General features: G+C 41.7%; 1 protein-coding gene across 3 annotated transcripts in view; it reads left to right on the top strand.

Annotated features, from left to right (window-relative positions):
- The first annotated feature begins 2,929 nt into the window (after window positions 1–2,929).
- smoc1 (SPARC related modular calcium binding 1) overlaps window positions 2,930–24,703 on the top strand; it is a 214,958-nt gene continuing 193,184 nt past the window's right edge. For 2 of the 3 annotated variants that reach the window (XM_067991284.1, XM_067991283.1), the window contains exons 1-2: window positions 2,930–3,278; window positions 23,319–23,490. In XM_067991284.1, the coding sequence (XP_067847385.1) occupies window positions 3,183–3,278; window positions 23,319–23,490 (268 nt within the window). In that variant the 5' untranslated portion in view covers window positions 2,930–3,182. The remainder of the gene's footprint in view (window positions 3,279–23,318; window positions 23,491–24,703) is intronic. The other variant, XM_067991285.1, reaches the window with a different exon arrangement.

Below are 24,703 nucleotides of genomic sequence, written 5' to 3'. Positions count from 1 at the left end.
TGCACTGTAAGATGATAGAAACCGTAATTTTGATCACTTTTATAAAATAATTATAATAAGGTAAGAAGTGTAGCGTGTGGGGTTTGCTTTATAGAATGATCGCAGGCACCCTGTAACAGAGTAGTCAGTATCCTTATGGAGTTAAGAGTCCTATAAGGCCAGTAGCGCCTCTTTAGTCTAAATTGGCTGTGACATTGAAATCCTTTAATAACAGTTGCCATCTATTCATGCATTAGGTGGGACACCTCGTAAAACACCTTTGAAATAAAACAATCACTGAATCGTGTGTGCATACTTTTAGTTGTGTGGTGGATTTGGGTAAGTTATTTTTTACAAGTAGGGTTTATTAAATAAATAAAAAGGTCAACTTGCAACTCAGTATTAATGTATTTCAGTAATGAACAGACTGGTCGGAATTATCCAGAGTTTGATGTAGAGAAATGATAAGTAGAAACAGTAAATCGTGGACATTCTAACTCATTCCAAATAAACAACTGCACACCTTTCCCCATTAATTAAAAAATAACTCGTGCAAATATAGTGATTTCTGCTTTACTTTGAGACCCTGCACGGAAAACTGCACACGAAACATACTAAAGGTGTAAAATAGCTAAGTCATTAAACGTTACCATGGCATCCCCGAATAACATAAAACAAATTGTGGCACCTTAAATCGAAAACAGATGGTTTTGTGTTGAAAGGGCGAAAGTTCTTCAGAAACTCCAAAAAGGGAAAAAACACACACACACGTCATTATTATTTAGTTAAAGGTTGCAGTTAAATATGAACCAAACAGGCAAAAAAAAAACCCGATAGGACACTGAACCTGCATCAAATCTGGACGAGCGATCACTTTGGTTCCTGTTGCAACATTGTTTGTACACCTGCACCAACAAGCGGTGTTAGTCCTCTGGGGCAAATAAACATATGTTTGTTGGGGGGTGGGGGTTAATTCGTGCCCACTTGTGGGGGAGGGAGGGCTAATATGCTCTATTCCTTTCCGCAAAACGTCCAGAGGCCAAATTTGTGCGTTTTTAAATACTTTTGACAGCTGAGAAGTAAACATTTCAAGTTACTTTTTGTTGTATTGCGACAGCAGCTCTGATACAACGTTTTCTCGCGCCCCTGGGGAAATGTGGAAAACGCCAGTGAAAGGAAAAAAAAGAGCGGCAGCTACCAATTTGTTGAAGGTCATAACCTTAAAGGAAGACAGTCTGCTAACTTGGAAAATGTAGTGGGGAAAAAAAATCAAACGGTGTTAGTAATTTTCAACTGTGCACTCACTGTCCGATCTATTTATGATTTAATACTGTGGATCAATTCATCCAGCCAAGTTTTTTTTTGCACATCCTGCCTTTTTTTTGCATTGGGAATAAAGCATGCAGCGGCGAATTTAGTTTTTGCCCTGATGTATTTCTCAGTGTTGAAAGTCTGCAAATTTTGTTCGTGGTTATGTTTTTTTAAAAGAAAGATCTCTTCAGTTAAACGAACGAATGGGTCGAACTGAGAGTTTTTAAGGGGGGAGGGTTTGTGTGACCTTTTGCAGCAGATATATATTTGCATGTGCTCCGGTTTATAAGCAAAATTGAATTCGTGCCACTTTGTTGCAGTCTGGCAGCAGGGGAGCGACTTAATCTGAGACAAATTATACAATGTATTCAAACTGAGATCAGGGGGTGCATTTAAAATCGCTTAATGTTTAGAGATCGTTGCAAATCTAGAAGGAATCGATGCCAACTGTCCCTTCGCACTGTTTTTACAGAACTGACGCATCGTTACTGTTGTTATTCTTTCGTTTCATATTACGAATCTCTCTTACTAATTCTCAGCTGTAATTAACGTGATACATCCCCCCCCCTCCTCCTTGTGTGTCTGGCTCACACATTCCCCTTCCATTTCACAACATTCCCTGATCCATTCCCATATGCAGAGATAAATTGCAGTCTCCCAGTTCATTAAATGCCACCCCCTCCTTTGCTAGTAAAAACTTCACTCCTTGAAGGAACACATGTAGCAATCATTAATCTCCAGCCTAATTGTAGTCCAAAACCCCCAATAGCTGTCGTTGAAAGCACTTTTTTTTCTGTCCGTGCTGTAGTAAAAATATATATTAAATCACTTGCAAATTGCAAAGATTTTGTGAAATGCTTTTTATACAATTTTTTTTAGATTGCATGTTTTTCAGAGCTTGACCATCGAGTTAGAATGTAACACCAGAGCCTTTAAAAGCACCTTTTGGTCACAGTATGAAGCCAGCCCTAAATCTCTCCCCCGCCCTCCATCACACCTGCAAAACGAGATCAACTTCTGGTTACCAGACACAAAGACAGCTAGTCCGTCAACATCTGTGCAAAAAGGGGGGAGGTGTTCCTTAAGTAGCCCTCCTCCTCCCGTACACCGTTCATTATGCGAATAGTACTCAAAATTCATCAAACTGTTCCAAAGTGAGAAACTAATGAAAAGCGTAATAGGAGACGATCAAAGGAATGCAAAGGGACGCGAAGTTTCCAGTCAAGTTTTGTGTGAGCAATTAAGATATAAATTATATTTGCAAAGCGCAAAAAAATACTTGGTTGAAATCACTTAGGAGCATCATTGCAAAATATCTTCGATTTTTAAAGCATAAATTTTAAGTGTCAAAGTTAAACTGTAACTGAAGAAATTAGACCAAAGGATACCCTATAACTACATTGTCACAATAACAATACTAACATTGCATCTCAAGCGATCTAGCATTTTTGAAACATGGTTAATTTGGGGTTTTTTTGCAATTGGAAACAATTTATTCAGGCAATTATAAGGAAGTCCCGCCCACTCACAAACCGATTGGCTCACTTTAATTCCATTGTTCAGGCCCGGAGCGCCCGGGGGCTATGTGATTGGTCGGCGCCGCTGTCAGTCACCGCAGTTTGTAATGCTGCCTAGATGAAGTTGCCTATAACGGGAACCGCATGGAAGTTTGTGCGCTTTATTACCAGGAGCGGGCACATTTAAGAGATTTCACTGCAGGGGGGGGAAAAGAAAAGACCAGATGAGTGGTTGCTTAACACATTTTTGGCGTGCTTAAAAAACAGAGAAAGCTAGTCTCGAACACTGGCAGCGTTTGTAGATCCCCAACAAGAGATTCCGAGCCTGGGAATCTGATTGACATTATACTGAAGGGCTTGTGCGAACTTTAAAAAATGTTTAGAAAGTTTTCTATTATCGTCCTCTTACACTTTATTCTGCTGTACGTGGCTATACCAGGGTCCCGGTCCCAGAGATCGAGTGGACCACGGGTAAGTGCATTTAAAACCATCATCTGACAGCTTTTAAGTCAGTTTTATTTTAAAAAATCGCATTTGAATTTTATTTTGATTTTTTATTTTCTTCTACTTTTTTGCTCAGTCTGATTTCATTTACTGTTTATATATATATAAACTTGAAATGTCAGTCAGTCATCTGATGACACCTGTTGTGTTTCCAACATACAGAGTCAAATACTCAGAAGCAACAAGGTGCAAAGATCTGAAAAGTGGTTCTCTCCAGTATCACTGGGGACGGGAGACAGCGAGATGTAGCACAAAATTACTTATATAGATATATATATGGATATATATATTGAAGAAGAAATAGTAACAGATTTAACTTCATTAGGGAGGAGGTGTGTGTTGTAACTTTACACTGATTATGTACAGGGCACAGCTTGAAAGCTTGATGGAAGATGAGAGATGTTCTGTTGTCTCTTTTATCAGAGACTATGATCACTTGTTTCGAGCAGAGCCGGGCAGTGGGACTGCAGAGTGTAAACACAGGTCTTGTCCGATCACATACTCCCCACTTCCCTTTTTTTTAGGTATTTTTATTTTAAGCGTTTGATTCCGACCCGAAGTGGGTTGATAATTTATTCCAAGAGGAAAAATAAGTAAGTTGAAATTGACCAAGTTGGCAATGAACGTCAAAAACAAAATTGCTGTAATTTTCACCATCGCATTCTTCAAAACTATAAATCAGCTCGGCATATCTAGACAAGGTTAAACCCCTAAAATAAACACACGTCCTCACATCCTGCGCCCATATTCTCCCCCAAAAGAAAGTTTTCCCTAGAGAAATACCGTGCATTTTTAGGAATCAATTTATCCATTATTTGCTTTGGAAAACTTAATTTCTGTGCATTGTGAGCTTAAAGATATGAATAAGAAAGGTTGTGATTAACGAGACGCCAATTGCAATTGACTTCAGAAATGTACAAATAACCAGCGTGTCTAGGCGTCTAAAACAGGAAACATATAATTTGACGCCACACTTTTTTTTAATAACGATCGAAAATCGGCACATCCTCCTGATTTTGTGTCAGCCTCTTTACAAGGGGTTTAGCATTTCTCTTAAAAATAAACAGAATGAAAGCTGGTGGTTAAAATAGTGGGTCAATCATCCGCATTCTTTATTGAGTGGCTCATAAAGTTGCTTTTGGAAAGAACATTTTGCAATGTGAAGAGCTGGACGGGGCTGTGTGGAGACGCACTCGCGTAGTGTTTATTTTAAAACACACATAGACAAGACAAAAGGAATGATGTTGCTTTTCTGGAAAGCAGATTCATCAGTTAACCTTTACACGATACTAGGGTGAGGGCGGAAGAATCATTTTAAAGGGACATGCACCTAAATGATTTTGAGAAATTACTTTTATGTAATCCTCAGGCACAGTACTATAAAAGACACTGGCTAGTCAGGAATACACTGTAATTGAGTTTGCTGTTCTCATCAATGTTTTTCATTTGAAATGATTCCTTTTTACACACAGGTGGTTCTGGTGCATTTTATTGGAAGCAACTTAAGATTTCTAATATTAAAGTTTTCTGGCTGACAGAGCTGCCTGAATTAGGTGGGCTGTCTGATGGACCTCTTCGATCTCGACAGTTTCTGCATTTTAGCTATGGCCTGCTCATAGAATTAATTAAGCCCCATTTTTTGGATCTGTTATTGTCAAACAGTGCAAACGAGTATAAAATATTTTGTAAGTTTCCTCTAATAATTTATTAGATGTAACAGTAGGATTTCTTTAGTGGCACAAGGGAGGTTTCTTCAGTGTACACTGCCTGTGTCTTTAAGAGGGAATACTCCAGGCTTTGAGAGAACCCTTTGCATTTCCTGGAGCTTAGTTCTGGGTTCTTGACAATCACTTCCACTTAATCTGTCCCAGCCGTCATGTACCTTAACCCTCTCACTCCCATTTGAATGCCACTTCTTAACTATCAAAGATGGGCTTTGTCCTTTGATCAGCATTGCAGCCTTGCTGGATTTCGACTCTCGTGCTATCAGTACTCCTAGGGGAGCCCAGATTTGCTCAAAGCTTATCCTGATCTGTTTTGCAAGTATGCAGAAAGGCACTAGAAACACAATGGTGAAGTAAGGTGGGTGTCATTTCAGAGTAACACTGCCACACAAACTTTTTAAAGATCACTTATGGTAAAATGATCCTCCCCTGTTGGGATCAAGAATTCTCTCTGTAGATCTAACTAAGGGTTAACAGTGCTCCATGAGTTTAAAAAAAAGCCTGCATTGATATACCGGAGAAGAAATACTAGCTCCAATTTTGAATCGAATGAAAAATATGTCTGGCAACATATTTAAACAGACAATATCTCCATTCATTATCATTCACTGATTTTTTTATATAGATATATCGGCAAGCAAAATGTTAAATTATCAATTTTTGTGCCTCAGACATTTTGATTCAATTAAAACAATGGGGGAGGGACCCATTGATATTTTCGCACTTTCATTGGAACACATTTCCTTTTCTTTATTTCAAAAGTTTTTTTTTAAATGACTTGTTCTAAATTGACATTTTATTTTACTTGTTTAGCCCTTAAAAAAAATCACTTGCATTCCCGGTGGAGCTGTTAATGCCATGATTTAAAAATGTCAGTCACGTCAATGTTATTAGAATGTGGGAGTCTTTTAGTTAATTCTACTGCTTTTGGTGTTATTAAACTGAAGTGCAACAACTGCTTGATTTTTGTTTTCAGACAGTAATGCACCTTAATATGAAAATGATTTTATTGAGGATGAAATTGCAAATAAATCTCGTTACAGCTGCACTATCGACTCCGTTAAGATTGTTGATGTGCAGCCTTTTTGGCAACTTATATCCTCTGAGACGAATCTTTCGACGTTTTGACTATCCTTCGAGAATGTTATAGAAGACTCATGTTGAGAATGCGTTTGTTCTTATTTATCACATTGTGTCCCATTTCCCTCTCCATGGGTGGAACTTGCCCCCAAGCAAGGGAGGATCTTCACATGGGAGGTTCTGATGTACGTAATGCTGGTTCATGATTAGACAACGGATGCTGTGACTCGAGTGGGGCCAGTCTGACCCCATTGATTTTCCCCTTCTCCCCTCTATAGAAATTAATTTCTCTCACTGCCATTCAATTTATCTACTTTATCCTTATACTTGTAATTCCAAACAATTTTGGTGGCCCCATAAAGGTCATTCTACTGAGTGCTGCTTCTTTACTGCCTACTATGAACCTGACATATTTAAGGATATTTCATCATGTGGAAATCCGAGTCTCTTTACTGTGAAGGTGGAACTGTATTCAGTGACCCTGTTATCAAACCCCCACAATATTATACCACAAAGGATAAAGGCGGATACAGTCACTATCTCAAAGGATCTTCCACATAGTGAAAACTGGCATCCTCACTTTTGAAATTGTATAGTGCTATTAATATTTTGATAGACTGGCACTGTGAATTTTGGCCTTGCTCTCCCTGCTGCCCCTCACATGGGGATGGACCACCTCAGTGCGATTCAATGTTCTGACCAGTGTCCCAGCCAAGAACTGATGAATTTTCACCCTACTGAAATTTGCCCGTCTCCGCCCTGCCTCAGTTCATCTGCTGAAACCCTCATCCATGCCTTTGCTACCTCTAGACTCGACTATTCCAATAATCTCCAGGCTGGCCTCCCAAATTCCACCCTCCCTGAACTTGAGTTCATCCAAAACTCTGCTGCCTGTATCCTAACTTGCATTAAGTCCCATTCACCCATCACCCTTGTGCTCGCTGACCTACATTGGCTCCCAGTCCGACAATGTCTCGATTTTAAAATTCTCATCCTTTTTTCAAATCTCTCCATGGCCTCACCCCTCCCTATCTCTGTAACGTCCTCCAGCCTTACAACCCTCCGCGATCTCTGGTCTCCTCCAATTCTGGCCTCTTACGCAGCCCCAATTTTCATTGTACCTCCATTGGTATCTTCAACTGCCTAGGCTCTAAGACTTGGAATTCTCCCCCCGTAAACCCCTCTGTCTCTCTATCTCTATCTCCTCCTTTAAATATAGAATCATAGAAAATAGGAGCATGAGTACGCCATTCGGCCCTTTGAGCCTGCTCTGCCATTCAATATGATCATGGCTAATCCTCTACCTCAATACCATATTCTCTCCCCATACCCCATGGTGCCTTTTGTGTCTAGAAATCTATCTAGCTCCTTCTTAAATATATTCAGTGACTTGGCCTCTACAGCCTTCTGTGGTAGAGAATTCCACACGTTCACCACCCTCTGAGTGAAGAAATTTCTCCTCATCTCAGTCCTAAATGTCCTACCCTGTATCCTGAGACTGTGACCCCTCGTTCTGGACCCCCAGCCAGGGGAAACATCCTCCCTACATCCAGTCTGTCTTGCTCTTTAAGATGCTCCTTAAAACCTACCTCTTTGACCAAGCTTTTGGTCACCTGTCCTAATATCTCCTTATATGGCTCAGTGTCAAATTTTGTTTGATAACGCCCCGGTGAAGCGCCTTGGGACATTTTACCATGTTAAAGGCGCTATATAAATACAAGTGGTTGTTGAAGTGAGCAAGCTCAATGATGGGAAGCACTGGGTCTCTAAATTACACGGTTCTAGTTGGGAGCCAAGCATTTGGCTATTTGAGCTCTTGGGTCAGCCCTAATGTTAACAATTTTTTCTTGTGTGTCAGTCATTAAGAGATAGCATGGGATTTTGTGCAGGAAATAATATGCAAAGTGATAGAGATTTTCCTCACAGGCTGCAGACTCATTGGAGCATATAAAATTGAAAGGATTAGGTGCAGCACATAGTAAAAGTGCAAAAGACAACAAGCCTATATATAAAGTACAAGGATACCAGACAATTAATATTTCTTCAATATTAAAATGAGAAACAAAGGGAAATTCCATAGGAATCAATGCCTAATACATTAAAAAAAGTGTGGAATTTTAAGAGGGAAAGCCTATTTTTTAGAGGCTTGTCTAAATAACGTGTTACTTCCAGTAATTACATTCGAGAACTTGGATATTATGCTGTGCTCCCGTCAAGTTTTCCTTGGTGCCTGGTTGAGTCTCTTCACTTTAGTCATCTCCTTTTCAGTCGAAAGAGATTGCATTTCACGGTGGAGAGTTAAGCCGGAATCTAAGAGGAGGTCAGACAAAACAGAACACCCACCCTTTAAGTCGTCATTCACAGTTTTGCTGGTCCAGGAGAATACAGAAGTGATGGATCCTCTCAAGCCCTTAAGAGTTTTACTAAAATGACCTTTACTTAAAATATACAGTCAGTCTTTTTGAATAAAAACTCTCAGTGCACCTGAACTAAGAGTGAACTTTGTCCAGCCCTAACATGGTTCCTACACACAATGGAAGAGATTGTGGCAAAACTTCTATAAGACAAATACTTTGTAACAGAAAGGTTTGCCTATATACCCAGAGAGTGGCGAGAATGTGGGACTCGCTACCATTTGAATTGGTTGAGGCGATTAGCATAGATGTATTTAAGGGGGAAGCTAGATAAGTACATGAGGGAGAAAGGAATAGAAGGATATGTTGATAGGTTGAGATGAAGTTAGATGGAAGGAGGCTCGTGTGGAACATAAGGACTGGCATAGACCTGTTGGGCCGAATGGCCTGTTTCTGTCCTGTAAAAGTTTTATGTAATTCTATGTAATCTATGGACTGAATGCACAATATAGGCTGCATAAGTTCTTCCTAATGAGTTCTGTCCACTAATGAATGTACAATGTAATCCTGGCAAGTTCTTCCAGAAGTTGGAAGCAAAAGTTGAGGGTATGGTCGTGTAGTGGTTATGGTACTGGACTAACACCCCAGAGGTCAGGACTTCAAATCACCTTGTTTCAAGTATTGGAAAATGAACTCAATAAATCTAGCACCAGAAAAAAAAAGCATGAAAATCTGCCAGATTGTCATAAAGGCTAAGTGGTTCACTAATACGGGGATCGGGCAGGAAAGTGGAGTTGAGGTCAAAGCTCAGCCATGATCTTATTGAATGGCAGAGCAGGCTCGAGGGGCCGTATGGCCTACTCCTGCTCCTATTTCTTATGTTCTTATAATATCACTCACGGAAGGGAACCTGCAACCCTTACCTGGCCTGGCCGAAATGTCCCATGTCGAATCCAGTCCCACACTAAGTGGGTGACTTTTAATACCTCAGAACAATTAAGGATGGGCCTTGCCAGTGTTGCCCACAAATCAAGGACAAATAACAAAAAAACTGAGCAAATCTTTGGGGACCATTTATAATTGTTTTCCAATTAACCACAGATTACTTTTTTGTAAAACTGCAGCAGCAATGTCACAAAGCAGCACAATGCCCATTCTGCAACTGTCCAGACAGTACAAAGAAATACTGTCCTGATTTAGCTGATCTCAGTTCGGGTGATAGTAGGAGTGCTATAATTGGCTAGTAAGGAGAAAAAATTCTCCGCTCCTGCACCTGATCCTGTCCAATGACCTGTGCTGGAAGTGCTCATGTAAGGAGGAAGGGTGAGGAGGGTGGTGGGCTGGTCTGTGCCCCCCCCCCCATGATTAAAATGACTCCTGATATTCAATCTCTAGGCTCACACAGTCGAATGACCCGCTTTGGCAAAGTACCAAAGGTCAGCCGGTGACCCAGGTCACCGTATCCCACATGTTGATGCTTTTGGGAGAGGAGGGTAGAAAATGGGAAGGGGAGGGTGGGAACGTAGAATTTTCCTGCACGTACAACAAACTCTGGGGGGAGGAAACCCACACAAAGGGTAATGTTTGTGCATCTCTTAAAAAATGAGAGAAAAGCCTACTTCTCTTACTTATATTTGATTCACAGGACAATGTAGGAACGGACAATTTTGAAATGTGTGTCTTCTGCGAATATGCATTTGTGAGAAGGGATAAAGAAAAAGAAAGACTTGTCTTCATATAGCGCTTTTCAAGATCAGAGGATGTCCCAAAGCACAACCAGTGAAATACTTTTGAAGTGTGGTTGCTGTTGTAATGTAGGAAACGTGGCACACAGCAAAATCCCACCAACATCAATGAAACAAATGACCAGATAATCTGTTTTAGGTGTTGGTTGAAGGATAGATGTTGGCCAGGGCACCCTAAAGAACTCTCCTGTTCTCCTTGGAATACTGCCATGGGGTCTTTAACGTTGACCTGAGATGGCAGACGGGGCCTCGGTTTAACATCTCACCCGAAAGACAGCACCTCCGACAGTGCAGCATTCCCTCAGTACTGCACTGGAGTGTCAGCCTAGATTTTTGTGCTCAAGTCTCTGGATTGGGACTTGAACCCATGACCTTCTGACTCAGGTGAGAGTGCTACCAACTGAGCTAGCAGCCAATTATGATGCACTTGTAATAATGATCTTTTGACACTCGTCAAGCAGCTGAGGGTTCACTTAAGCTGAATAAATGTCAATGTTTGTTAATCCAGCTGTGAAAAAGGCAATATTGTGTTAAATTGCCCAACAAAAATTGTGAAAATTCTAATTTGCCCAGAAGGCACTGCATTTCCTGTCACATAAGAACTAGGAGCGGGATTAGGCTATACGGCCCCTCGAGCCTGCTCCGCCATTCAGTAAGATCATGGCTGATCTTCTACCTCAACTCCACTTTCCTGCCCTATCCCCAAATCCCTTGATTCCCTTAGTGTCCAAAAATCTATTGATCTCAGTCTTGAATATACTCAACGACTGAGCATCCACAGCCCTCTGGGGTAGAGAATTCAAAATATTCTCAACCCTGTGAGTGAAGAAATGTTTCCTCATCTTGGTCCTAAATGGCCGACCCCTTATCTTGAGACTGTGCCCTCTCGTTCTAGACTCTCTAGCCAGGGCAACAACCTTGCAGTATCTACCCTGTCAAGTCCTTTAAGAATTTTATAAGTTTCAATGAGGTCACCTCTCATTCTTCTAACCTCCAGAGAATATAGGCCCATTTTACTCAATCTCTCTTCATAGGATAACCTTCTCATCCCAGGAATCAATCTAGTGAACCTTCATTCCACCCCCTCTAAGGCATCTATATCCTTCCTTAGGTAAGGAGGCCAAAACTGTACACATTACTCCAGGTGTGGTCTCACCAGAGCCCTATATAATTGCAGCAAGACCTCCTTATTCTTATATTCCAACCTCCTTGTAATAAAGGCTAACATACCATTTGCCTTCCTAATTGCTTGCTGTACCTGCATGTTAACTTTCTGTGATTCGTGTACAAGGACACCCAAATCCCTCTGACTACCAACATTTCTTAGTCTCTCATCTTTAAAAAATATTCTGCTTTTCTATTCTTCCTACCAAGGTGGATAATTTCCCATTTCCCCACATTATACTCCATCTGCCACCTTCTCGACCACTCACTTAACCTGTCTACATCCCTTTGCAGCCACTTTGCGTCCTCCTCAAAGCTTACTTTCCCACCTAGTTTTTTATCATCAGCAAACTTGGATACATTACACTTGGTCCCCTCATCTAAGTCATTGATATAGATTGTAAACAGCTGAGGCCCAAGCACTGATCTTTGCGGCACCCCACTAGTTACAACCTGCCAACCCAAAAATGACCCATTTATTCCTACTCTCTGTTTTTTGTCTGTTAACCAATCCTCAATCCATGCTAATATATTACCCCCAACCCCATGAGCCCTAATCTTGTGAACAACCTCTTGTGTGGTACCTTATTGAATGCCTTTTGAAAATCCAAATATACTACATCCATTGGTACCCCCTTACCTACCCTGCTAGTTACACTCTCAAAAAACTCTTAATAGATTTGTCAAAAATGATTTCCGTTTTATAAAGCCGCGTTGACTCTGCCGTATATTATAAATGGCATCTGATGAGAATCCCTTGCACTGAACAATCAGCATTCAATCCCCACAAACTTACCAGGGACAAAAGTATTCCTTTAGGTTTAATAGTGATTTTACTACAGAATGTGGAACGTGAATGCTTATCTTCATAAGAGAGCTACATCAAACTTGGCGTTCAATGAAGTAAAGTTCTACAAGTATTATTAGAGATTATTTGACAGAATCAGTATTATTAGAGATAGTAGCCTAAGTACCTCTGCACAGCTTTTAGGGGTAGATCTGGAGTGCCCATATCTTGGGGTGAGAAGCTTTTGCATTTTGTGGGTGGGCAGCCACACCTGGGATAGCACAATTGGGGCGTCCACCTCAGCTGGGGAAGAGATTTAACAGTGGAGCCTGTCTGCTGTGCAGGTGGACTGGTTTTGCTAGCCCAAGATGATGAAAAATTCAAAGATGGTGCTGGAGGCCTGTTTGATTGCTTTCAGGAAACAGGATAACTAAAACGAGACCAAAAAGTTAACCTATGTGTGGAGGCAGAAGATGTTGGTATGGTTCTTAATGAATACTTTGTGTCTATCTTCACAAAAGAGAGGGACGATGCAGACATTGTAGTCGAGGAGGAGTGTGAAATATTGGATGGGATAAACTTAGTGAGCGAGGAAGTATTAAGGGGATTAGCATCTTTGAAAATAGATAAATCACCAGGGCCGGATGAAATGTATCCCAGGCTGTTAAAAGAAGCAAGGGAGGAAACAGCGGAGGCTCTGACCATCATTTTCTAATCCTCACTGGATACAGGCATGGTGCTGGAGGATTGGAGGAATGCTAACGTTGTACCATTGTTTAAAAAGGGAGTGAGGGATAGACCGAGTAATTACAGGGCAGTCAGTCTAACCTCGGTGGTGGGTAAATTATTGGAATCAATTCTGAGGGACAGGATAAACCGTCACTTAGCTAAAATTCTCCAGTCCTGGCAACATCCTCGTAAACCTCCTCTGTACCCGCTCTAGTACAATTACATCCTTCCTGTAATGTGGTGACCAGAACTGTACACAGTACTCAAGCTGTGGCCTAACCAGTGTTTTATACAGTCACGGAGTAATCAAGGACAATCAGCATGGATTTGTTAAAGGAAGGTCGTGTCTGACTAACTTGATTGAATTTTTTGAGGACGTAACAAGGAATGTTGATGAGAATAGTGCATTTGATGTAGTCTACGTGGATTTAGCAAGGCTTTCAACAAGGTCCCACATGGCAGACTGGTCAAAAAATACAAGCCCATGGGATCCAAGGGAGAGTGGCAAGTTGGATCCAAAATTGGCTCAGTGGCAGGAAGCAAAGGGTAATGATCGACGGGTGTTTTTGTGACTGGAAGGCTGTTTCCAGTGGGGTTCAGCAGGGCTCAGTACTAGATCCCTTGCTTTTTGTGATATATATTAATGATTTGGACTTAAATGTAGGGGGCTTGATCAAGATGTTTGCAGATGATACAAAATTGGCCGTGTGGTTGATAGTGAGGAGGAAAGCTGTAGACTACAGGAAGATATCAATGGACTGGTCAGGTGGGCAGAAAAGTGGCAAATGGAATTCAATCCAGAGAAGTGTGAGGTAATGCATTTGGGGAGGGGAAACAAGGCAAGGGAGTAAACAATAAATGGGAGGATATTGAAAGGTGTAGAGGAAGTGAGGGACCTTGAAGTGCATGTCCACAGATCCCTGAAGGTAGCAGGACAGGTAGATAAGGTGGTTAAGAAGGCATATGGAATACTTTCCTTTATTAGCCGAGGTATAGAATATAAGAGTAGGAACGTTATGCTGGAACTGAATAAAACACTGGTTATGCCACAGCTTGAGTACTGTGTACATTTCTGGTCACCACATTACAGGAAGGATGTAATTGCACTAGAGAGGGTTCAGAGGAGGTTTACGAGGATGTTGCCAGGACTGGAGAATTTTAACTATGAGGAAAAATTGGACAGGCTGGTGTTGTTCTCTTTGGAACAGAGGAGGCTGAGGGGTGATTTAATTGAGGTGTACAAAATTATGAGTGGCCTAGGTAGAATGGATAGGAAGGATCTATTTCCCTTGGCAGAGAGGTCAACAACCAGGGGACATAGATTTAAAGTGATTGGTAGAAGGATTAGAGGGGAGCTGAGGAAATTGTTTTTCACCCAAATGGTGGTGGGGGTCTGGAACTTACCGCTCGCAAGGGTGGTAGAGGCAGAAACCCTCAACTCATTTAAAAAGTACCTGGAAGTGCTGTGACCTACAAGGCTACGGAACAAGTGCTGGAAAGTGGGATTAGGCTGGGTGGCTCATTTTCGGTTGGCACGGACACGATGGGCCGAATGGCCTCCTTCTGTGCCTTAAATTTTCTGTGATTCTAAGAACAGGCGTTTTAAACTATAAATCAGCCCTTCTGGGCCCTTGATAGCACTGGGCTGAAGAGATGCATATATTTCCCTGGTGCCCAGCATTGCTAAGGGAGCAAATGGAGAAAAGTACATTTAATTACTCATTGCGTGGCATTTGCCCATTTGCGGGCAGGCATATTATGAACCTGCCCCCAAATCCACAAGAATTTGTGATGTGCAGCAAAAGGAGTGGGGAGTTGGCATAACTGGGCTCTGCCCCAAATTCTGCCCAGACAGCGCTCCATTTACTACCTCAGAATTACAGCGTCAATGTGCCAGTATTCCCATTCTAATTCTTTAATACGAAGGCTTGAAAAATGCACCTGTTGTGCATCAATTTTTTTCATGATTGTACAAAGGCTTTCTTCTTTATCGAATCCTGTAGCCTGGAAATTACTTTAGGTGCCATGAGCAGACAAACGTTTGATGGGTTTGTACGATATTTTTCTGTCTGCCATTTAAAATAGGTTAACACCTGTTAAAATAGCAAACATAGGAATGTCATACAAACGCATTGAGTGTCGGTCTGCTAGGAAGACTATGGAAAGAATATGGATGTCTACTTTAATAATACTCTTAAGTACTGTTACTGGAAGTATGGGAGTCTCAGCCTGAAATCTCTTACCTAGATTTTTTATATCTTCCCACCCAGATTTTCTTTGCTTTCCTTGTTTCCATTTTAATTTTTCTTTACATTCGCCCCTTGTGTCTTTGGATCTCCTCCTTTTCGTTAGCCTCAAATAATGACTACAACCTGAATTTCACGCTGTAAAACATGGTGGGGAGCAAAGCACAATCCATACTTTGCTTCCTCTAGACTCACTATGAAGGAAAGGTTATTATGACAAAACCCGAGGAACTGCGCACACTTAATTCCACTTTTAAAACTCAAGCTTGGTGACACCTAACCACTGCTAATTCATCTTGATAAATGTATCTTCTCTCCTATTTGGTTCAACCACAAAGGTTGAAATTATGCAGTGCCTTGTTAATAACAAACGTTTTGATGCATTCCTTTGAAATTCCTTTGCCTGCTCTTTGAACAAGTGTGTTAACCTGTTTATTTTAAATGGGATTAAGGCTTTGGTTAATATAGCAGAGGAGTTTCATACAAATGTGTTAATATGTTCATTCCAATATTGCACAACACCAAATAACTAGGTCCTCAACTAGGCTGCTCTGTCTTGATAAAGTATTATATGTTGGTTTTGCCATTTCGCTTATTTTCTCTTCCTGTTGGACATCTCTTCCCACCCACCACCCGCACCCCACATATTCACACACACCAGGGCCATTCTTCAGCAAGTCATAGGTGTGAGATTTTTATTTACAAGTCTGCCACTTACGTTCGTGCTTCATTTTGCACTAAAATCTTGTCTGTACTCTGCTTGGTTGCCGCAGTTGAGGGCAGGTGGGTGTGTGGGAATGGCCTGGAACCTGGAAGTGAAACCAGGCCTCTGGAATAGTGTGTGATATTTTGTGACTAAAATACGCTGAATAATTCACTTCTTGTCAGTTCACTTAATAAAAGCAACTTGGTAATAACATAGTACCAGTTACATGACACTGCAGATGTTCATACGGTCGGTGTTGGACATGTGACCTTTCACGTATACCCCACATTGTCTTTGCAGTGCTCCTACTGTATACAATAAGGGTCATGTTCAGTTTATAGTAATAGGGTAACAATAGCAAGACCAACTTGCATTTATATAGCACCTTTAACGTTAAAAAAAGATCCCAAGGTGCTTCATATATGGGCGTAATGAGAGGGATTGCTCAGCCAGGGAAAAAGAGATTAGGAGGATTGACCCAAAGCTAGGTCAAAGAGATGGGTTTTGAGAAGGTTCTTAAAGATGGAGAGAGAGGTGCCGAGGCAAAGAGGTTTAGGGAGGGAATTCCAAGTAGTAGGACTTAGGTGGCTGAAGGCCCTGCTACTACTGATGGGTTGACATAAGTGGAACCACAGAGGGCCAGAGTCAGAGGAACATAGTATTTGGGAGGGGATGTAGGGCTGGAGGAGATTGCAGAGACAGGGTGAGACAAGGCCATGGAGGGACTTTAGCAAGGAGCAAGATTTTGGATTGAATGATTTGGAGGACATGGACCCAGTGTAGATCAGCGGCAGCAGAGTAATGTACGAGCGGGACAGTACAGGACAGCATATGGGTGGTGGAATTTTGGAGCAGTTGGAGTTTATGGAGCGTGAGACCAGCAACGGGAGTGCTAGAGCGTTAACACATAGGTTGAAGTTTGCGACAAGGTATTATGTGGTTTAGATGTTAATCTTGAGACTGGAGCCATAATTACACTCCATCCTGTGTTGCTCTTCTTATCCATGTGAGTGGAGCTACACAATTGGGTTTATTCGACTCATATTAAGCCGTATTTTTGTTGATGGCTTGATAGGATCGCGTAACCTGAATTGAAGTGAGATTCTGCCAACGTGATTTGACCAATTGCACTGTTACTTAGTTTTATTACACTGTGTGTTGCAGGAGAATAGCACTCTTGCATTTGAGTTGTGGGTTCAAGCCCCACTTCAGCGACTTGAACATAGAATCCAGGCTGACACTTCAGTGCAGTAATGAGGGAGTGTTGCACTATCGGAGGTGCCGTCTTTTGGATGAGATGCTAAACCGAGGCCCCGTCTGCCCTCTCAGGTGGAAGTAAAAAATCCCATTGCACGATTTGAAAAGGAGCAGGGGAGTTCTCCTGGTGTCCTGGCCAATGTTTATTCCTCAACCAACATTACTAAAACAGATCATATATTTCATTGTTTTTTGTGAGACCTTGCTGCGTGCAAATTGGCTGCTGCATTTCCCTACATTACAACAGTGACTACACTTGAAAAGTAGTTAATTGGCTGTAAAGTGCTTTGGGATGTCCTGAGAATATGAAAGGCGCTATATAAACGCAAGTTCTTTTTTTCTTTCTATCTACCAAATACCCTGTGTAAATGATTAAAGAACAGTTAGCTTATGTAAGTAAATCTGCTAACTTATTATTGGTTTATATCATTAGAACTGCTGGAATGAATCATTGCTGTGAAACTCAGTGGAGTAATTTTGACTTTGTGCAATAGTGTAAAACAGGTGATAGCAAATTAGCAGCCCATTGAAGTCAATGGAAATCAAAATCGGGGAGATGTAAATCGGGCTGCCGATTTGCTATCGCAGAAAGTCAAGATCTACTCCTGTCTCTATTATCCTATAGGTTACATATTCATGGTTCAGCATTTGCATGTTTATACCTTTGATGTCACAACTCTAGGTCTACGCAAACTACGAAGCCACATGGAGTAGTGGCCTGTACTGCCCGAACAGAATCGTGACATGATTTTGTTGTGCAGTGCAGGCAAAGGGTTTTTGTGGTTCTAGGGACAGCTAGTGCTTCTGTATCCTCACACATTTAATATTTACTTCACATCAATCCTACTTACTTCTGCAAGACTATATATTTAGTTCAGTCATCTTTGTTTGTTTGAAGGGATTAGAGGATATATAATATACTGGGAAAATGACCCAAGTTGTGCTCTGTGCTTCTTCAGCTATTAATACAGTGTAACAGAGCAAAACCGCTGGTCGATCGAAACACTTGAACCATTTTGAGAAACAGGTTCTGCGCCGCAGTTTTTGCTTTCAGTGGAAAATCCTTTCTTGAACTGTTGATGCATTGTGCTGAAATGGCTCTGTATAACCCAGTTGCATTGCCCCACCTTTCCCCGCCCTGACATAAAGTAACCGATCCTGCTGAGACATTTTGTTCCCAGCGCCATCCAACGGAAGATATTCGGGGTCAGCCTCGGGACAAAGTGGGCAGGGGCTTGTGTGTGCTCTCACTGAGCCCAGGCACTGCGATTGGCAGGGAGCCAGGGTGAGCAGAAGAGGTCAGTGCCGCGAGCACCCAACCCCCACGCCACTGGGACTGACCTCGACCGCGGCAACCCCAGAACGACACATTGGTAGAAAATCAAATCAATGACTCAGCCTTTTTCAGCTCCTACTGATGCATCAGAGATAAGGGTGGGGGGTGGTTGGGTGGGGGGGCTGCAGTTTTAATACATGTCGGAGGAAGCTTGGGAAAATGATTGACTTGACAGCTGATTGTATATTCATTTTCAAGGTGGGATTCTCCTTGTTAGGAGAATTTTTTTCAAATAAGATTACCTTTAACTTTCTGAAAAAAGTTTTCATTTGAACTGAGTGCTGATGACATTGCGGATGCAATAAGTGGCAGGAACTGCACTGCACAGCAACTCAATTAATGCCCACCCTTTCAAATGAGAAGGTGGTGGAAAAATCCTGGGTCAGTAATCCTTATCCAGTGATTTCAGCTGAGCTGCTGCACAGAGTCAGGCTCAGTGGGGCCAATTTTAACCTAACCCGCCCGTTGGCAAACTGACGGGATTGGGTGCAACGCTGGCTTTACACCCTGCCTGATTTTACTGTCCATTGGCGTCAATGGCGTTCCATCCAATCCCATGGGATGTTTGCCCAGTATCTTTGAGGCAGCTCTACCCCTGCCAATGATGCAAACAAACGTATAAAAAAAGCTAACAGACAGGAAAAAAAAGCCTCTTAAAAAGCGTTTTATTGCTGTTTTCCCCCCCAAAGAGGCACTGATGGCAAAGCTCCTCCTTTTAATGGTCTTTTTATATCCATTTTAATGGGTGCTTACAAAGTTCCTTTAGTATATGTTATTTGACCAAAAGTCAAAAGCACTGCTTTAGGCTCCTCCGTATTATAGGGCCAGAACTCCAGAGCTTTGGCAGATATATTCCATTAAATCAGAAGAATTAAAACAAACTGCACAGTATGAGCATGAAGCGTCTGAAATGCAACACCTTCAATTGTACCTTGTCACACCACTCCCGAAGAAGCAGGGAAGGGTGGCCACCAGAGCAAGATGGAGTCCCTAAATCACAGTCATCTTATACTTGTCAGATTCTTTAAGAGAAAAGATCTTTCCTAAGTTTCTTCGCTATCCTCAAGGCTCATGCTGGGTGTGGAAGAATAGGTACCAACAGCCTGCTGGTACCTTGCATATGTGACCATTCTTCTTGTACTTGGCCAGGTACTTTGTCTTGGTAGTCTGTTCAATTGTTTGGGGGCAGGGCGGGAGGGGATGGGTGACGTTGGTGCTGAAGGATGAAAGGGGTCCTGCCATCACCCAATGTCTACACTAGTGTACTTGCCAACAAGGGAAAGTAGATAGTGATCAGGAGCAGGAATTAAATTTTCCCCAGACCAGGGACACTGAGGTAATGCTCTCACTGTTGCTCTGACTGAAACCTGCTAGCTCAGCCCCAACCAGGGATTGAACCTGGAACCTTCCTGGTATGTATGGTTTAGTATCTTATCCCACGGTGCATTTACCAACTGAGTCATCCGCAGAGCTTAAAAAAAATCTAACACTTTATATAAAAGTATCAGGCAATGTTGTCTCCCCATCTAGACTCCCTCAGATAATAAAGGACTGCTCATCAAATGCCTCGCAGTTTGTTTTTTCATGACAAAATCTCATGCAGATGTTCTCAGAAAGAGACAGAAGCTCCCTCATCTGGAGAGCTACAAGGCTGCTGGACACAAAGGACCTCAAGTCTGTGCAGTCAAACCCCTCCCCCCCCACCCCGAGAGCAGCAGCCCCACTGTACACAAAGTCTCAAGTCCACAATCTTAATAAGGGACCAAAGACCGCCAACCCACACATACAGTTAAAGACTGCCTTTCTGACTGCACCCAAAGGCACAATGAGTCTATCCAATCAGTAACAAAGCCACATAGATCAGAAAAGTCAAGGGTTCGATCCTTAGCCTGTAATTAGTTAGCTGATTTCAGCTAAAGCAGCATTAATGCTGCTACAATTGGCTTTAGCTCCCCTAGGTTGGGTAGGGGGAAATTGGACAAGATCTTGTGCTTTTGTTTGCTATCCAGTGTCCTCTGCTCTATTTTTGCGTAATGCATGCACACGCTAAGATTGGTTGAGGAGAGGATCGAGCTTGACTGTGATGCCTCCCTGGTTAAATAGCCTGCTGACACCTACTTATGTGGCTGGTCCAACCAACAGCAATAACGGCCACTTGAATGACAGGGCAGAAGATGAATAGCAGTGGAACTGTACCCCATTAAGCAGACAACGCCTTCAGGAGGGGAGGGGCAGGGAAAGGAGAAAACTGGTGAGGGAACAAAAGGAACAAAAGTGAACTAAGTGATCAATACTTGCTGTGACATCTATTGTATACACCCCTTCACCATTGGAAATCTCTAACAATTGCCACTCCTTAGTATTATCCATGCGGGCAACTCACTTCCTTTTTTCTATGGTTGCTGGCGTTATTTAATAAATAATTAACTAACGTCCTTATTTAAAAAAATGCAATTGCTGTTACTTCAGAAATGGATAAGTGAATTGATATAGTGGCCCAATTAGTACCAGTTCTAATATATATCATAAATATCTGAATCGTATGGTATATGTGAACTGTGAAAACAGATCAATTTCTGACACCGGCAAATTCAAGAAAGACATTTTAAAACCTCTTTAGAAAAGCAATCAGGAGTGTTTTTTTTTACATTGTGAGATACATTGCTGAAGCTAGCAGCAAGCTTATTTTAAGGAAATAATTCACTCAAGTGGTTCTGACATAAGCTCACATGCATTGAAGGGATGGTGTAGTGGCCGATATTATAGTTTCCTGTGTGCAACTTGAATAGTGACATAGAAGATAGTACGTGGTAATGTTTTATAGCAGAACACAAGATACCACATGGCACACTTCATATTTTGTATAGGTTAACATCAGCTATTACAAAACACTTAACCTTTGAGGGTGGGAGCTATGTGGACAGAGGAATATGGCAGGCTCTTATGATCAAAGTGTCATTTTACCATCTGACTTAAATTGCAGTGACATTGGTTTTTATATCAGTGCACGTTGAAGAGTCGAGCAGCCCCTCTGTATAATACACGGAATTTAAATGTTGAGAATTTTTTTTCATATCTGTGTATAATATGCAACTCCTACTTATAGGTTTTTTGGGGGTAGAGTTCATATTACACTCGAAGATTTATGGTACTACATATCTGTTCTGACCAAACATTCTACAATAAGGTAGTTTCTTTTTAAATGCTTTGAGTGGATTAGGTGGTCACCGATGTTTAAGTTAACATTCACCTTCATTAGAAGGTTTTTGGTTTTGAGGGCGAGGGAGAGAAAGAGAGAGAGAGAGAGCCTGTGCATCATTTTTGCTGCAGTAACAAAACGCGCAAGAGCAGCATTTCTTGACGGTTTATGCCAACACATCATGTGTTTGTAAACAAATGAAAAATGGTGTGTCAAACATTTTCCCAGAAAGTCTGTGTCTGTCCCTTTAAAAGAAAACTCATACAGATGACGTAGGGAGCCAAAAACCTCTTAGAACAAAAATTCAGTAAGTAGAAAAAATGATCAATTGCAAAAGACTTTTTTTTTGTGTGAGGAATGACCAACATGGTACAGGGTCAGCCAATGTCTTGGTACATTAACACGCTATACCGACCATGTGACAGGATTCTGGGTGTCTGGGAAGACAGTAAATGGAGGGCTACAAATCTCCCCACAGAAGGGCTGGAAAATTGTAGAGGGCGTGGGGGGGAGGGGTCAATCCAACCAGCACCAACAGAATTCTGGTTGAAAGTGGTCCCCTTGCCCTGTTAGTCAGGAAACTGCATATGGCAGAGAGAGAGAGGGACTAAAATGGGGAAAAGCTCTAATGGTTTTTTTCCCTCAGTTTTTTGCTCAAAGTGACCACTCTTCATGAGTGTTGGCAGGCTGTTTGACCATGAGGGGTATCACAAGTGAATCCGAGCCTGCCCTCACTTGATATGTATTTTCCAGCAGTGGTTACTGATAGTGATAAGGAACAAGAACCCTGGCTGATGTTTTTTTCTTCCTAGCCTGGGGGTGCTGAGGCTAATTGTACCTTTCTCTCCATCATCACACCAGCTGAAATCAATTAGGGCAGCACAGAGCAAAGTGGTTCCATTTTATAAAACGCTTGCTCCATATACTCTGATACAAATGTAGCAACCATTTGCTTGACAAATCTATTAGCGGGGAGGGTAGAACCCTCATTATTCCTCTCTGTTGGCTTCATTAAACAAATATAATTATTTCATAACTCAACATATTCCTAAGAAACTTTTATGGTGACGTTCTAAGGTACCGTGCTCCTTTTGGGTGGTTTTGCCTCCTGACTTATTTCTAACGCACAGGGAGGGGGTTCCAAGATTATAATGTTAAAATGGAAGCAAGAACCTGCAGCTGACCTCATAGTCTTAGTATAGGCGCACTGACTAAAAATCATAGTGCTCCTTGTGCACCGTGATGGCAGCTGTACCAACATTCCTGTCTTCATTAAGCTGATTTTGTTTTGATCTACCTGTCAAATAATTGTCATCTGAGTTATTAAAAAATGTGACATGTCGACATTGTAAGTCTCACCAATGGCGGCCAACACCGTGCTCCAAAATAAACAGTGCTCTCTCGCCCCAGCTTCCCAGTAAAGGTGCTTGGAGAGTTTCAGATTACAGCCCAGTCTTGATTGACAGGAACTCCTTCAGGCATTTTTTTTCTGGAAATTGTTAGGCCATCTGTGAAATTCTTTGATATTATGTTAAGATACATTTGGCCTTCATAGCTACTGTAGTATAACGTTGTCCTTAGGAGATTATTAGCTTGTTAAAAGATGAGTGCTCTTATTTTGTGTACAGTCTGTCTCAATATTTGGAGCTCTTTGATATAATATAGGATTTTTATTATCAGTTTCTAATAGGAGATCGTGACCAAGATCTGGAGTGCAATGTACATTGTTCTGGGTCCCAGCTGAAGCCCCTCTGCGTGTCTGATGGCAGGACGTACGAATCAAGATGTGATTATCTGAGAGCCAAGTGCAGAGATTCAACACTGGAGATCACGCACCGAGGCAGATGTAAAGGTAACTCATCTCCCCCAACTGCCACCCCTCAAAGTGTCACAGGTACCTAATTAGCAAATAGCCATTTGTCATATAGTGAATAACGGCTATAAGGCAGTAATCTCATTGAGAGATTTCAATGGCAGCTTCTTACTGGCTTTAACCACACTCTGAACCTCGAGAGGAGATGATGAACCTAACACCATTTCCATGATATTTGGAGCTTGATTTTTTTTGATAGTGGGCACCATTATGGGCATCAGAGGTCAGGACGCTCAATGTAATTGATAGTTGAGGACTAGTTATTGTGGCCAAAATCGCTGCAAGTTTAATTGAATGTTGATTTATTGGCCTGTTGAGTCAGCCTTTCAGTTCTTGACACTATTTAATGCAATAGGATGTAATTTTTCAAGTCAACAAAATTGAGTTTGTGACAGCACTGAAGTTTGCTGTTCATCCAGTCTTCATGTTACCCTCATTATCATCCACATAGCCATTGAAAATCCTTCTCGCATATTGAATCAAGGGTGTAATTAGTAACTTGAAGATTGTAAGCACACCGGCCTTCCAGCCCTCCCTGGCCTATCATACCTGGGACTTTGTGGGCATGGCTTTATATGCCACTAATATCTGCAGCAGTGTAAAAAAACAAAATGGCATCACCAGCAAGGAAACGAGCAATGCTCAGAATCCGTCCCGTTGATTTTGTCGCCACTGCTGCAATGGCTCAAACAAATCTGTACACGATACACCTTCTTACACCCATGTAAGGAATCAAATTGGACCGCATTGGAGGAGGAAAATGTAGAGCTATGGAACAAAAGAATATTCCTCCCCACCCCCCACTCTGGATAAAACGCTCAGGAAAATAATCTTAGTAGGAAGTCCAGATTATTTTACAATTCTCGGAAGCAAGCACTCTCAGTTGCACAGTTGATGCTCCTCTATTTTCCCCAACAATGTGTCTCAGAAGACTACCCCTTATACAGCCAGAGTGACATTTCCATTTCTCATACTATTCATTCTGGTGGCATTTCCAAGTGAGATTTATGGTAGTGCCTATTACTACTGGATTCTAGGTGTTTGGTGAGCTGGGCACATGGTGACTAGGAACTGGATTGAGTTTGCACGAATTTATTTCACCTTGGACAGTTCAAGCCATCAAAATGGAGATTTTCGTGCCTTGAGTGGATTCTAACTCAAGTGCATTGTTCTAGTTGACTATATACCATCC

Source organism: Heptranchias perlo, chromosome 10 (assembly GCF_035084215.1).
Source record: "Heptranchias perlo isolate sHepPer1 chromosome 10, sHepPer1.hap1, whole genome shotgun sequence".
In the NCBI taxonomy this organism is placed as follows: Eukaryota; Metazoa; Chordata; class Chondrichthyes; order Hexanchiformes; family Hexanchidae; genus Heptranchias; species Heptranchias perlo.
Note: the sequence above shows the minus strand (reverse complement) of the source record. Positions and strands in the feature narration are given on the sequence as shown.